Source organism: Pleuronectes platessa, chromosome 3, assembly GCF_947347685.1.
Source record: "Pleuronectes platessa chromosome 3, fPlePla1.1, whole genome shotgun sequence".
NCBI lineage: Eukaryota > Metazoa > Chordata > Actinopteri > Pleuronectiformes > Pleuronectidae > Pleuronectes > Pleuronectes platessa.
The window spans coordinates 6,085,706-6,100,261 of record NC_070628.1 but is presented as its reverse complement, the minus strand read 5'-3'; the positions used below and the strand labels follow the sequence as shown (position 1 = coordinate 6,100,261).

Below are 14,556 nucleotides of genomic sequence, written 5' to 3'. Positions count from 1 at the left end.
TGGGTGCATAAGTATTCACCCCCCTGTGTCAATACTTGGTAGAACCCCCTTTCGCTGCAATTACAGCTGCAAGTCTTTTGGGGTATGTCTCTACCAGCTTTGCACATCTAGAGATGGAAAGGTTTGTCCATTCTTCTTGGCAAAAAAGATGAAGCTCAGTCAGATTGGATGGAGACCGTCTGTGAACCGCAATCTTCAAGTCTTGCCGTAGATTCTCTATTGTATTGAGGTCTGGGCTTTGACTGGGCCATTTTAAGACATTAACATTCTTTAATCCAAACCATTCCTTTGTAGCTCTGGCTGTATGTTTAGGGTCATTGTCCTGCTGGAAGATGAACCTCCGCCCCAGTCTCAAGTCTTTTGCAGACTGCATCAGATTTTCTTCAAGGATTTCCCTGTATTTGGCTCCATCCATCTTTCCCTCTATTCTGACCAGTTTCCCTGTACCTGCTGAAGAGAAGCATCCCCACAGCATGATGCTACCACCACCATGTTTCACTGTTGGGATGGTGTGCTCAGGGTGATGGGCAGTGTTGGGTTTTCGCCACACATAGCGTTTTGCATTGAGGCCAAAAAGTTCAATTTTGGTCTCATCTGACCAGAGCACCTTCTTCCACATGTTTGCTGTGTCTCCCACATGGCTTCTGGCAAACTCCAAACGGGATTTTTTATGGATCCCTTTCAACAATGGCTTTCTTCTTGCCACTCTTCCATAAAGGCCAGATTTGTGGAGTAGACGACTAATAGATGTCCTGTGGACAGATTCTCCCACCTCAGCTGTGGATCTCTGCAACTCCTCCAGAGTAACCATGGGCCTCCTGGTTGCTTCTCTGATTAATTTTCTCCTTGTCCGACTCTTCAGTTTGGGTGGACGGCCTCCTCTTGGTAGGTTTGCGGTTGTGCCATATTCTTTCCATTTTCTTTTAATGGATTTTATGGTGCTCAGAGAGATGTTCAAAGCTCTGGATATTTTTTTATAACCTAACCCTGCTTCATATTTCTCCACAACTTTATCCCTGACCTGTTTGGTGAGCTCCTTGGTCTTCATGATGCTGTTTGTTCAGTAATGATCTCCAACAAACTCTGAGTCCGTCACAGAACAGGTGTATTTATACTGAGATTAAATTGCAGACAGGTGGACCCTATTTACTAATTATGTGACTTGCAAATGTGACTTGTGAATGCAATTGGTCGCACCAGATCTTTGTTAGGGGTTTCACAGTAAAGGGGGTGAATACATATGCACTCAACACTTTTCAGATTTTTATTTGTAAATAATTGTGAAATCCATGTAATATTTCCCCCCACTTCCAAATGATGCACTATTTTGTGTTGGTCCATTACATAAACTCACGATGAAATAAATTTTAATCTGTGGTTATACCATGACAAAATGTAGAAAAGTCCAAAGGGGGTGAATACTTATGCAAGGCACTGTAGGTTCAACTTTGAGAAAAAACATAAGAATAATCAAATATGATGCCTTGTGGTTTAAATTACACCAAATATGTGGTAGTAGATGGTTCAAGGAAAAGGATGAGGATATTCTTTAGCTTCCTTATTGTAAAAAATTGTTTCCTCTTTAATTATGTTTTGACTTCCACACACTGTCTGTGCTTCTCAGCCCCCAGCCCTCTGCTCCCTAAATAAATCATTTTGTCTTTTCTTAAAACGGCCAAGCACTTCGTTTATTGTTTGGGGAACTTATTACTCCAAGAGGAGTTGATAGTGATTTTGTTAGCAGACTGTTTTCATGCTACAGTGGACGTCTTCATCATTATGGAAGAACATGTCACCAAGATATCATCCTCAACGTTGTGTGCGCTCAACGTCGAGGATAATATCTGTCAGCATTTGGATGGACAGGAAATTCATTGTTGTCATACATAGATTTAATGTAAAGAGAACTTCATCAAACTCATTCTTCTAAATTTGCTCCATTTTTTAAATCATCTAGATGCTGCTTACATTAATATTAGTAATATTATAACATGAAATAAAATTAGCTGCCAATACTTCGACTCTATAATTGAATGAGAGAAGAAATTGTACATGTATTTGAGTAGGTTTACACTCTAATTACTAATTCTGAATACTTCTAGGACCTGAATACTTCTTCCACCAGTGCACTGACCATCATAGCTTTCAGCTCCATGCTGTTGGGCGAAACAATGCGGCCGCCATATTGGAAAGTCTTCTTCAGGTTCTGCTCGCATGCTTTAGCTATACCTGTCATATTAAAAGAAAATGTTACATGCTAGTTGCTTGGGCAGCAGATATTCACATGTTAATCACGTGTGTGTGTGTCTGTGTGTTTCACCCTGATACTGAGCCCCAGCGCTGCGAGAGGCCTGCTGCAGGTACTTCAGGAGGAACGGCTTGAGGACTTCAGAGCAGCGATGGAAAGCAGTCAGGATGTACAGCAGCCTCCAGCCTCGCTGGCAACTATCACTGCTCCACACAGGAGAGCACAGACACACACAGCATCATGGTGAAGAAAGAGACGCGTGGCGTGCGTTGGTTTGTGATGTGGAACGTGTGGTGGTTCAGCAGACTCACGGTTTGGAGCTGGTGTTGCCATTAAGCTGTTTGAGGAGCTGGCAGTAAGCCTCATCCCGCATCAAGGTGAACTCTCCTATGAGCTGAGGACACACACACACACCGTACACACGCACACCGTACACACGCACACCATACACACACACACACACACACACACGCAAACACACACACATTAGCAAACTGTCGAAGAGAAAAAGTTTGTCTACCACATAACTCTGCGTGTCCCCACCTTGAGGAACGTGCTGACCGCCTCGTGCTCCGTCAGTCCCCTTGATGGCGAATCACCCATGAAACGCATGGCCACTACACAAAACACACAATCAGACACACACAGAGCATATGAATTTATCAGAAGAGGACGTCTTAGGAGCAGAGTCACTGTAACATGAGGAGAAAAACTTACATATGAAGAGATCAGCGGCCACTCTGTTCATGTGTACATCCATGAACTCTATCAGCGACTCGGTCAGCGGAGTCTGAAGAGGAGAACATCATGAGAGAAGTGTTATAAGGACGAGCTGATAGAAACCGAGGACCACACAGCGACTGGAGAAGAGAGCTGGTTTGTTAAGAGTCTGTAAGTTACAGGAAGAAGAAGAAGAAGAGGCACCTTAGAGAACTTGATCATTTCACTGGGCTCCCTGGAGTCTCTGTTCTTGCCTTTGCCTTTCAGGGAATCTCTGAAGAGAAGATCAGTGACAAAGTGAAGACTTGAGATCAAAACAGGAAAGAGAGCAGAGATTATTCACTTCAATAAAAATATATATTATAGACATACAACATTTTAAGAAGAAAAGTCCTTATTTCTTATTCCATGAAAGTGCAGAAGCAATTACATTAAACTGACTGTGATGCTCTCACTATTCTGACCGGCCCCCATCTATGTACTTGTATTTAGTGAATACCTAAAATCTTTAGAAATGAGATGGAGCTGATTTCAACCACTTTTGAAATGTGTAATTTAATCTAAACTGTCACAGTGCATCATATTTTAACAAAATAATATGTTTTGAATGTTACACCTACAATCCACAGGTGTTTTCTGTGTGTGGTCAGACTATTGTTTGAGTGACAGCTCCACTCTCCTGGTAATTCTGCAGCCCTTGCAGGAGAGTTCGACCAGTTGACCTGTTATCAATATGATCACTCATATCATCGCTGGAGGCAGGGTGTGGTTTTTGCCCCTGTCTCTCTCTCGATATATATATGTGTGTGTGTGTGTGTGTGTGTGTGTGTGTGTGTGTGTGTGTGTGTGTGTGTGTGTGTGTGTATGTGTGTTTGTGTGGGAAAGGGAATAACTTGGGGAAGTTTCTCCGGATGATTAATTTTTATAGCCGATTGGTCAAAGGTCAAGGTCAAGGTCAACAGAGATAATATAAAACCTATATTGATTGGAAATTGATTATCCATTACATGATGTCATATCATAAGTGACGTCATGAATAAGTCATAATGAAGTCATTTTCCCAGGTATTGGAATGATTTAATCCTGACATCACTTAAAAGTCACACAGTGTCCTCATATTGTAAACATAATGTCACGATGACATCATTATTAAATAGTATTATTACAATAAGAAAAATATAGCATTTTCTGATTAGGTACATACAGCATGAATAATTATACTTTTCATAAATTTTATATAATTTCTATTAATATAAAGTATCTTAAAGTATCTTAAAATTGTACTTCTGAACACAAGTCGAGTAAATGTACTTCAATCATTTCTACCAGTATATATAATAAACTAGGTGATGTGTGTCTTTCCATGTGTGAGTTTACATGAGTACATTATTTCTCTCTTTGTCTCACCCTTTCCCGCTGGGTCCCCGTCTGAAGTATTTCCTGGCAAACTCCAAGATGTCATATTTACTGTCCTGCAGGCTCCTCTCATCCAGATCTCCATCAGGGAATCCATCCAGGGAAACTTTCTGAAGGGCAAAGATTGACAGTGAAAAACCACCTGACAGACGGCTGCATGTGTGTATGTGTGAGTGTGTGTGTGTGTGTGTAAGTGTGTGTGCATGTGTACCTCAATGGTCTGATCTATCTCGTGTGCAGCCATGGTGGATGCCACAGCAACAGCAACGGCTGACGACACAGCAAACTGTCCGGCTCCTCCGCGAGGCTCGGCCTTCCGGTCCAGTGGCAGTGACAGGAAGTCCGGAGCAGCAACGGGATGGACGCACTCGGCCGGAAACGCACCTGAGCGGCCGAACACGGCGCCAAACTTCCAGCCTGGGAGAAAGATTACAAAATGCAGTTATACAAACACACACACACACACACACCTGGCTGCTGTGTCCCTTGACAGCCCCCCCACATCACCGCTATAAACCCTGATCACTATCAGCCATTTATTTTAGAGGAGGTCAACTAAAGTCGGGACAGTAAGACGACACTTGTCATTCATGTCAAATATCAGGTCTCCTGCAGGGGGCGCTGCTTCCCTTGTTTAAGTGCTGTTCAGTAAACATAATGTCTTCGTCTTCCTCAGGATGAAGAACACAGCTCTGCATGAAGCTGCAGCTCAGGGTCCTGAAGGACTGAAGTGTGCTGAGGTCCTGCTCAGGTACACACACACACACACTGCAAATAAAGATGGATGCCTTGATCGCCCCCTAGTGTCTGGCTTTAGTACAGATCCTAAACTCCTCCTCCTCCATGTTAGCAGATGGGACACGGACCAAACTAAAAAGTAAAAGAAGACGTTAAATATGGTTTCTGTCATTTCAGCTCGTTCTTATCTCACTGATCAAGGGTTTCTGATCAGTTTGATTTCAATCAGTTATTTGATGATATAAAAACAGACGTGATTGTTATGAAGTGTATGGGTTGTGTGTGACTACTGTTTACAAAACAAAATGGCCCCTCAGGGACAGTCAAGACGACCTTAACCTTAACTTAACCAAGATTATTCTACTTAGTTTTTCATTCTTCTATGAGTGCGTTTGTTATTCTTATTTTTACAAGTTTTTCTTTATTAGTTTTGAGATGAACTTTATAAATAAAGTTGTGATTTATTATTATATGATGCATCTATTTGATTTGACTTTAGAGGATAACACACTCTGCCTCTCACTGAAATCTGCTCTTAACACCAGGTGAGAACAGGCCTCTGTAGTAGGAGTAGGTGGAGAGCACACCAGTGTTGCTGGGTGTTTCCGGGGGCAGGGTGGTTGTTACTGACGGGCTGAAATGAATTGTGAGTTAAATGTGTGTGTTGGACTGCCTTTGATATATGTTTTTGTCTACCTCCTATTGCTATTTATTGTATTTATTAAGTAATCTATTATGTGAGACTGGAAACTGTGAACGAAATTGCCCATTTTGGGATAAATAAAGTTTTCTAATCTAATCTAATCTAATCTCTGCGAAATGTATTAAATCCTGAAAAACCAAACAACACAACCAGCTCCTCCCAGTCAGGATATGTCTTTGTCTCCTCCCTTCACATGTGTGTCAGTGTAAGAACCAGTGAACAACAAGCTGTAAACTGTGGGAGATGAGTCACTGCAGGGAGTGAACGAGAGGGGGAGGAACAGAGAACTGTTTCTGTTCAGAGGAAGTGAAACTGATCAAAAGTCACTGGCAAAAGCTGAAATGGCGGAGCAAGAAAATCCACTGGACAGAGAAAGATTCTGCTGTTCGATCTGTCTGGAACTATTGAAGGATCCGGTGACTACTGGCTGTGGACACAGCTACTGTCTGAGCTGTATTAACACCCACTGGGACAAAGAGGATGCGAGAGGAAGCTACAGTTGCCCTCAGTGTAGACAGACCTTCACACCGAGGCCTGTCCTGCTGAAAAGCACCATGTTAGCTGATTCACTGGAGGAGCTGAAGAAGACTGGACTCCAAGCTGCTCCTGCTGATCACTGCTGTGCTGGACCTGAAGATGTGGCCTGTGATTTCTGCACTGGGAGAAAACTGAAAGCTCTCAAGTCCTGTTTGGTTTGTTTGGCCTCTTATTGTGAAAAACACCTCCAGCCTCATTTTCAGGCCCCTGCATTTAAGAAGCACAAGCTGGTGGAGCCCTCAGAGAAGCTCCAGGAGAACATCTGCTCTCGTCACAACGAGGTGATGAAGATGTTCTGCCGCACTGATCAGCAGTGTATCTGTTATCTCTGCTCTGTGGATGAACATAAAGGCCATGACACAGTGTCAGCTGCAGCAGAAAGGACTGAGAGGCAGAGAGAGCTCGGGCTGAGGAGACAAACAATCCAGCAGAGAGTCCAGGACACAGAGAAAGACGTGAAGCTGCTTCAACAAGAGGAGAAGGCCATCAATGGCTCTGCTGATAAAGTAGTGAAGGACAGTGAGAAGATCTTCACTGAGCTGATCCGTCTGCTGGAGAAGAGAAGCTCTGATGTAAAGCAGCAGATCATATCCCAGCAGCAGACTGAAGTGAGACGAGTCAGAGAGCTTCAGGAGAGACTGGAGCAGGAGATCATTGAGCTGAAGAGGAAAGACCATGAACTGAAGCAGCTCTCAGACACAGAGGATCACAACCAGTTTCTACACAACTACCCCTCACTGTCACCACTCAGTGGATCTACACACTCCAGCATCAGGATCCGTCCTCTGAGGAACTTTGAGGACGTGACAGCAGCTGTTTCACAGGTCAGAGGTCGACTACAGGACATTCTGAGTGAGACAGAGACAAAGATTTTACAGATTGTGTCTCAATTGGATGTTTTACTGTCACAACCAGAGCCAGAGACCAGAGCTGACTTCTTAAGATATCCACAGGAAATCACACTGGATCCAAACACAGCACACAAAGGTCTGTTATTATCTGAGGGAAACAGAAAAGTAACATGGACGGGTAAACTACAGTCTTGTTCTGATCACCCAGACAGGTTCACTGTTTGGGGTCAGGTCCTGAGTAGAGAGAGTCTGACTGGACGTTGTTACTGGGAGGTGGAGGTGGAGGTGAGAGGAGAAGTTGGTATAGCAGTCACATACAAGAATATCAGCAGAGCAGGAAACTCACATGAATGTGGATTTGGATTCAATGATAAATCTTGGATGTTAAATTGTAATGAAAACAGTTATAACTTTTATTATAACAGAATCAAGACTCCAGTGTCAGGTCCTGTGTCCTCCAGAGTAGGAGTGTACCTGGATCACAGTGCAGGTGTTCTGTCCTTCTACAGAGTCTCTGACACCATGACTCTCCTGCACAGAGTCCAGACCACATTCACTCAGCCTCTCTATGCTGGAGTTAGGGTTTGTTATGATGGAGACACAGCTGAGTTCTGTAAACTCAAATAGACTCGAGTCATTAAAAGCAGTGATTTAGATTCTGTGTGTAAATCTTTAACTTCTTTTGTCTCCATGTTTGTTGATCAAAGTTTGTCGTGATGACGTCTCTGCTCCGCACAGAGATCAGCTGTCAATCAAACACTGACCTTCCTTTATCACACATATTTAGGTCTCACTTTGTAAAGACAGAAAATTTATAATTACAGCGACCGTCACCAAGTTCGACCAAAACCCAAATATCGTATCAAAAGTTTTGTCCGAACCCCCGGTATCCACAAGTCACTCATAACCAACAACCTGAGTCTCTTGTGCTATGTAATGTTTGTTTATAGGATTTCTGTTGTCCAGGTGTAAAAAAAGAAAATAAATAAATACATGACGATAAATTACAAATGTGAGTGTAGCTGCACTTTCATTGGAATCAGTCTCATCCACTATCTGTTTGACGTGACTTCTCCTCACCTGTGATACTTTCTCATCTTATATGTCCTCAAGAAATGACACAAATCAATATTTTTCAAATTGCATCGCCCTCGTCCATCTGGAAAAAATTTTCTTATGATATGATATTGTATTCCAGGAGCACCGCGGGTAATGTTAACATCACCGCACCTATTTCTCCTTGACATAAAAAAATACTATCATACCTCCAGGCTGCACAGACACGGGCCAGGTTAGTAAATCTCTCAAAGCTGACAGTTTGAACTGTCACTTTGTTTATTCTTGGATGATGCAAACACCTGGTTACAAACATCTGGATGATCGATGGGATTCTAAAGCAACGTGATACAAATATTGAATCTTAAAATAGAAGTTTTAAATGGAATTTGGTGTTACAGAGGGAGAATCGAACCCTTTTCATTGCCACTTCTCACCCTGATCATGTCTTATTGCTCTTTGTATCTTGGGTGTGAAACTGATGAGAGTCGTAGCATCAGTTGTCAGAGTTTGGCCAAGCCGGCTGGAGAGTGATGCTCAGCTGTAGATCAGTTAAAAATTCTTAGAAGTCATTAGAGACCTGTGTTTATCTCCAGTAATCAACAGGAAACCATTAAAGCATGAAGGACATTTTGAAGTCCTTCATGCTGTAAAGAAGTAAATGGCACTTACTTATAGCAATTTGTAGTTTTGCTTTATTTTTAAAGAAATTGTACTTTCTTGATTCTTGTTGTTCTGGGTTTGTACCCTCGGGGTTTAATGCACTTGTTGTGAGTCGCTTTGGATAAAGCGTCAGTTAAATGAAATGTAATGTAATGTAATGTAATGTAATGTAATGAAGTGGCAGCTCCCCTGGTTCAGGAAGCCCGGGATCGTTCATTTGTGTTCAGAATATTGACGGCTTTTGTTTTTTCTCTACATATAAAACCACTTAATTGGTCGGACACAGATCCCAACAGAATTAATCACATCATGTAAATGTAGAGGGCGCTGTTGCTCAATAAAAGTTGCATTGTGTTGCTTTAACCTGGGAATAATAAATCAGTAAAAACTCACCAAAGTCTTGAGTGTCTCTCTTCAGCTCCTCCAAAAACACCACCTTCTTCCTCACCACACAGCCGTAGCTATAACCTGGAGGTGAAAACACACACACACTTGGATCAGAGACTCACATCACACATACCAGAACATGATTTCCACGACAGGAGCTGTGTGTCACCTTTCTCCAGCCCGTCCATGACCTGCAGCCTGATGACGTCTCCTTTGTGGAAACTGAGCATCGAGCGGTCGTCCGTCACAAAGTTCCGTTCAGCGATCACGTAGTCTGAGTCCTGAGGGGAAGGAACACACAGATAACTGCAACCACACTGTTACACAATGTTGTATTTGATCATATTTGGACTAAATTGTTTGTCGCTTTTGCATTTTCACACTTTCCCCACAAAATCTGCTGATTCCTCGTATCACAAGAAACTCTTTCTGACATCTTCCAGAAAAGAGCGTTGAGGGGATTTAGCAACCCCCCCCCCCCCCAAATTGGACTGAATTACAGCCGTGTCAGGTTGAATGAAAAGTGATGAGTGTGTTTATGCGTGGACGTCAGCAAATTAATAGAATTTCGTCTGCCCTCTTTAAGCTAAGAGCGAGTGTGTGCGCTTCTTACCCGTTTGATCTCACAGATGAAGGTGTCTATGAGGTGTTTGACTTGCAGGGCCTTGGCTGAGAACAGGATCAGCTTCTCATTGGTCAGGTTGAACTCCAACATGTTCTCTGACGGGATGGTTACAAACAAGATGTCTGCATAGCTGAAAATTAAAACAGCAAGACTTAATAGATGACGTTTTTTAACACTTTCCGGGGATCTAGTGAATTTAAATGTGTTTTTTCAAAAGGGGGAATGTTGGGCTTTAGCAGAGGTTCTAGTTTAAAATCTATTACAACCTATTTCTTTCCTCTTTTTGACACCTTATGTCGGTCAATCGTGTCACTTTACTATGAAAGTAACAGAGTTGGCCATAACGTGATCATGTAGAAATGGTGATTCTATTTACTGACTGGTGACTGAGGATAATTTGTCCTTAAAATATCTTCACAAAAGTGGCAAAAGGCTTTAAATCACATTTATCTGGCTTCACATCTAATCCTCAGTTGTGAGACAGGCCTTGCTGAACACACATCAGGGAAAATGGAAAACTCACCGGATCCGTACTATCTGATTCTACACAAACCATTAAAACAAATATATCTGGCCATTGAAAAATAATAAATGAAATGTTTTGACCGATTTGCAGAGAACAACATAAAAGTGAAGCACATACGTGTATGGTCGCAGGACTCTGAAGTAGTCTGGGGCTGCAGCGCTGCTTCTTACGGTCTTCAACAGCTTAATTCCGCTGTGTGACACTGATAACACCTGCACACCTGTTCCTACACTACCCTGCACACACACACATACATAAAGTAAACATACAGAGGCTTAATAAAAAATGAAAGTAACACATGGTGTAACAATTTCCCCTCTGAGGATTTACCGCACTCACCGAGGCAGGGAAGAGTCGGGAGAAGTAGATTTCCCAGGTTTCCCTCGCTGCCGTCACGACTGTCTTCTTCACGTGCTCCTCCACCGGATCCATATTCTGCTCCACCCCGTGTTTAGCTGTCAGTCACACAAACACACACACACACACATTAACTCACGATTGTTGAGCAGATCTGTTTGTATTAGAGTTTTTTACGGTCCAAATGAAACATGTCTCCAGGAAGAACAGACAGACTACCGAACAGAGCTTTCATTCTCTGCCTTTCATCACGAGTGATGCGAACGCACGCCTCTGACAGAGTGTCATTCACGATCTGTGGGAGCCAGAAGAGAGGAGAAGGAATGTTAGAAATAATTTAGTTTGAACTTTCTATGATATTTCTGTTGTCAGAAAAATACGGAATCGCAATTGGCAGAAAAGATGGTCAGTGATTTAAGAAACATTTTAAAGGGGAACTCTATTTTTATGTATTTTTTTCATCCTGGGCCCTTTGTTTATAAATGTGGTTGTGTAAATTAATGGTACTTATAAAGACTTTTGGAATTGGTCCACCGGCTGCCACAACACAGCGGCAGTTTAACCTTACGGGGCAACTGCCACAGTCCATTAAATGTGCACTTAAAGCTATATTCATCAAAATTGTTATTCTGGGTCTTTGTGAAGAGTCTGGCAGCACACGTCTCATTTAACGAGAAGTCTCACACTAGATTTGCGTGAGACTTGGGTTGTTGTAGGAGAAAAGAAAAACTGTTATAGCTGAATCTTTTCTTTTTTGTGCCAAAGTCTAACGACGGATTGCTCCTACAAATTGAAAGATAGAAGAGAAATGAGAGAGAGAGAGAGAGAGAGAGAGAGAGATAGATAGAGAGAGAGAGAGAGAGAGAGAGAGAGAACTAGCTGCTGTACGGTTATGAAGCTCTGGAAACTACTGGAAAGACCCAGAATAACAGCTTGATTCTATTAACGGGAGAACAAATTTAACTTTTAGTGGACATTTCTTGGACTGGCACAGTAAACCCATTAGATTGCATTGTAGCCACTGCTCCCGTGGAGGTGATCTCCTGAACCTATTCAAAAACTTTTTTAAGGTACCATAAACTTAAGGGCCCCAGCTGTAAATGACTTGAAATCCACTTTAAATAAAAACATATAACGCTGATATTAAACACATCTGTTAATGTTGTATCCATCCAGCTTTAACTCAACCACCTCGGAAGTTACCTGTTTGAAAATGAGGTCGAGCACCACTGGGTTGTTGAAGCTGTCTTTGGGATAGAAAACCTGTCATAATAAAAAAAACAACACACACAATAAAATACAAACATTTTGTCAGGGGATCATGATGTTTTATTGTGTATCTCTGCATGTACACACCTCCTTCCTGAGGTACAGTCTCCAGGGGACGTTGGTGTAGGTGTAGTGCTCTTCGTTGGCGCTCTGATGAAGTTGTGTCTGGATGCTTTCTGTCTCGACTGGGAGCTCTCGAGAAACTGCATCAAATACATCAGATTACACTTTAGCTTCAGTGTTACTCAACAGGTTAAACGCTCACAGACAGTTTGATGGCTTCTCCCCGATGCTCAAGTTTAAAGGAGGTTGTGGAGGAAGAGACGTGAAGATAATGTGTGAGGTGGAAGGGACAGATCTTCTAAAAACAATGGTTAGTTGTTGAAGCAGTAAGTGTCACACATCTCATGGAAATGAATAGAGCTGGACTGATATTCATATTTGGAGGCGGATATATATAAAAAAATTGGCAATGATTTTTAAGATGTTCTTATCAAACCCTTACGAAAAGGATATATAAGTGAGGCTTGACACGATTTATATAAATAACTTAAAATTAAGTAAACTCAAACACAACCAAATATATAGAACTCTAAAATAATAGAAAATTAAGTTAAATCAATGCAGATCTTTTTATTCTGTAAATGAATCACAGCATATTAGAAAACATTAATGCAGATACTAATATGTCTGTGAAAGGTTTGTGTTGACTGATTTTATCTGTGGCATAATGACCTCACAATATATCTATATATATTCATTCAGTGATCTAACAGGGGCTTATCTGTATTATAAGATATATGAGAAAACTTGACGGTCTAAATAGTCTAAAATAACAAATGCTGCGGGGCGAGGAAAAAGAAGCAGCATAAATAAAAGGTTTGAAACAATTTGAAAAAGGCTTCTCTTGAGGAAAGGAAGTAATTCAACAAGATCTCTCGGGCTTTCGGCTGAACACGGTCTGTTCTTGTGGAAGCTCCACAGGACACAGGAGGGGATGGAGCCCAGCTCATCTCGGACTATGTGAAGTGAGCCTAGTGTGGCGGTGTGTGGTTACCTGGAGGATGTTTCGGGAGAGGTCGCCCAGGTGCTCTTGTCTTCATACTCTTGCTGGGCTTCAATCCCACCTCTTTGACTGCAGGTGTGGAGGGTGGGGGGGCAGCTGTGCGTTTGGGCTGGACACAAACACACACAAGCATTTCCTTGCAACACAATCATCACTATTATTACCATCAGATTTCAGGGGTTTGTGTGTTTTTTACCATGGGAGCAGGAGGGTGTTCCATCTGGGGTTTGAGAATCTGTAAAGCTTCATCGTGAGCGGTCTGCCTCTTCTTGAACTTCCCCTCCGGTCTCCTGAACACATGCACTCAGTGTCAACCCTGCAAATTACAAATCTTTGCATGATGTAATTGTAAACGTATTGTGTAATCTGCGCTGTGTTTCTTGTGTAAACACAATCATTGTGGTGCTGTGTGCTCACTGCGAGCCACAACATTGCAATCAGTGTCTGTTGGTGGTTTGTCTCAGTCGGGGATTTCCAATGTGTGACCAGTGATTCTGTGACTGGAGATAACATCGTGCTGCTGTCGTACAAAGCTCCACCATGCAAACTCCTCAGTGTGTTTGTTTGTGTGCGACCTCACCTCTTGCCTGGGGCCAGCTGATCTGTCGGTGGAGGCGGTGAGTTGTATCTTTTGATGATATCTTTAAAGTACAATGAATAAGGTGAGCAACAAATAGATAACAATCTCCAAATTACTATAAATCAAATATTATCATAAACTACATGAATTTAAAACTCAGCTACCTTGGATGCCTTGGCTGGGGACTACCTGATCTCTGGTCCCAGCTGAGTACTTCACCACCTCTCCAGCAGGGGGCGGAGGATTCGTCACCACTGGGGCTGAAACACAGACATGAGAAGCACAGGGACTAGGACGTTAAAGCTTTCTCGTGTTCAGCTCTCTCTGATAAGATGTTTTATTTAAAAGGGACGTTGGGTTTATTGCTTTCTCACGCTCTCATGTTTTCTCTGTTTCTTACCAAACTTCCTGGCCGGTTGGTCCTTATTTATGGGGATGCCTGGAGCTTTCCTGCGAGAAGCACTGTCCTTACCTGACTGTGCCTAAAAAAATAAAAAAAAAACACACACACACAGTGGTTTTGCCATATTTTGCAATCCTTAGATTTTATTTTGTCACTTGGTATTAGGGGAAAGTCAATGTCAGAGCTAAGATAAGTGGAGAATACACTATGAGAGCTGAGCGGGTGATAATCTGCAGTTCAGTTTGATTCTTTTTTATTTTGCTGGGGAGTTGTTGTGTTCTTTGGAAATGTTCTATGAGGTAATCTGGGCTTATTGTCCTGTTGCACCAATCTGCATACAAATGTTCTGATTTTTTAGAACTGAAATCATGAAAAAACTATTTTTACCAAAATTTTCCATCATCTCCATAT

At 42.2% G+C, this 14,556-nt stretch overlaps 2 protein-coding genes across 2 annotated transcripts in view; one reads left to right on the top strand and one right to left on the bottom strand.

Moving 5' to 3' along the window:
- The window catches only part of myo15ab (myosin XVAb), a 47,316-nt gene that overhangs the window by 4,303 nt on the left and 28,457 nt on the right, over positions 1–14,556 (bottom strand). Inside the window, exons 49-69 of the mRNA XM_053418793.1 lie at positions 14,143–14,224; positions 13,907–14,002; positions 13,743–13,803; positions 13,359–13,452; positions 13,154–13,271; positions 12,184–12,299; positions 12,031–12,090; positions 11,047–11,122; positions 10,810–10,925; positions 10,588–10,706; positions 9,933–10,074; positions 9,489–9,600; positions 9,326–9,400; positions 4,596–4,801; positions 4,376–4,494; positions 3,173–3,242; positions 2,966–3,038; positions 2,792–2,865; positions 2,560–2,642; positions 2,321–2,451; positions 2,135–2,229 (exon numbers count right to left, since the gene is read on the bottom strand). Of these exons, the coding sequence (XP_053274768.1) occupies positions 2,135–2,229; positions 2,321–2,451; positions 2,560–2,642; positions 2,792–2,865; positions 2,966–3,038; positions 3,173–3,242; positions 4,376–4,494; positions 4,596–4,801; positions 9,326–9,400; positions 9,489–9,600; positions 9,933–10,074; positions 10,588–10,706; positions 10,810–10,925; positions 11,047–11,122; positions 12,031–12,090; positions 12,184–12,299; positions 13,154–13,271; positions 13,359–13,452; positions 13,743–13,803; positions 13,907–14,002; positions 14,143–14,224 (2,118 nt within the window). The remainder of the gene's footprint in view (positions 1–2,134; positions 2,230–2,320; positions 2,452–2,559; positions 2,643–2,791; positions 2,866–2,965; positions 3,039–3,172; positions 3,243–4,375; positions 4,495–4,595; positions 4,802–9,325; positions 9,401–9,488; positions 9,601–9,932; positions 10,075–10,587; positions 10,707–10,809; positions 10,926–11,046; positions 11,123–12,030; positions 12,091–12,183; positions 12,300–13,153; positions 13,272–13,358; positions 13,453–13,742; positions 13,804–13,906; positions 14,003–14,142; positions 14,225–14,556) is intronic.
- On the top strand, positions 6,055–9,329 carry LOC128436885 (tripartite motif-containing protein 16-like). Its single transcript, XM_053418794.1, has one exon. It carries the CDS (start codon positions 6,167–6,169, stop codon positions 7,838–7,840), a length of 1,674 nt encoding a protein of 557 aa, XP_053274769.1. The 5' UTR covers positions 6,055–6,166; the 3' UTR covers positions 7,841–9,329.

Excerpts from the sequence above, each read along its gene's own strand:
- LOC128436885 (XM_053418794.1), top strand. The coding sequence starts at position 6,167 with ATGGCGGAGCAAGAAAATCCACTGGACAGAGAAAGATTCTGCTGTTCG.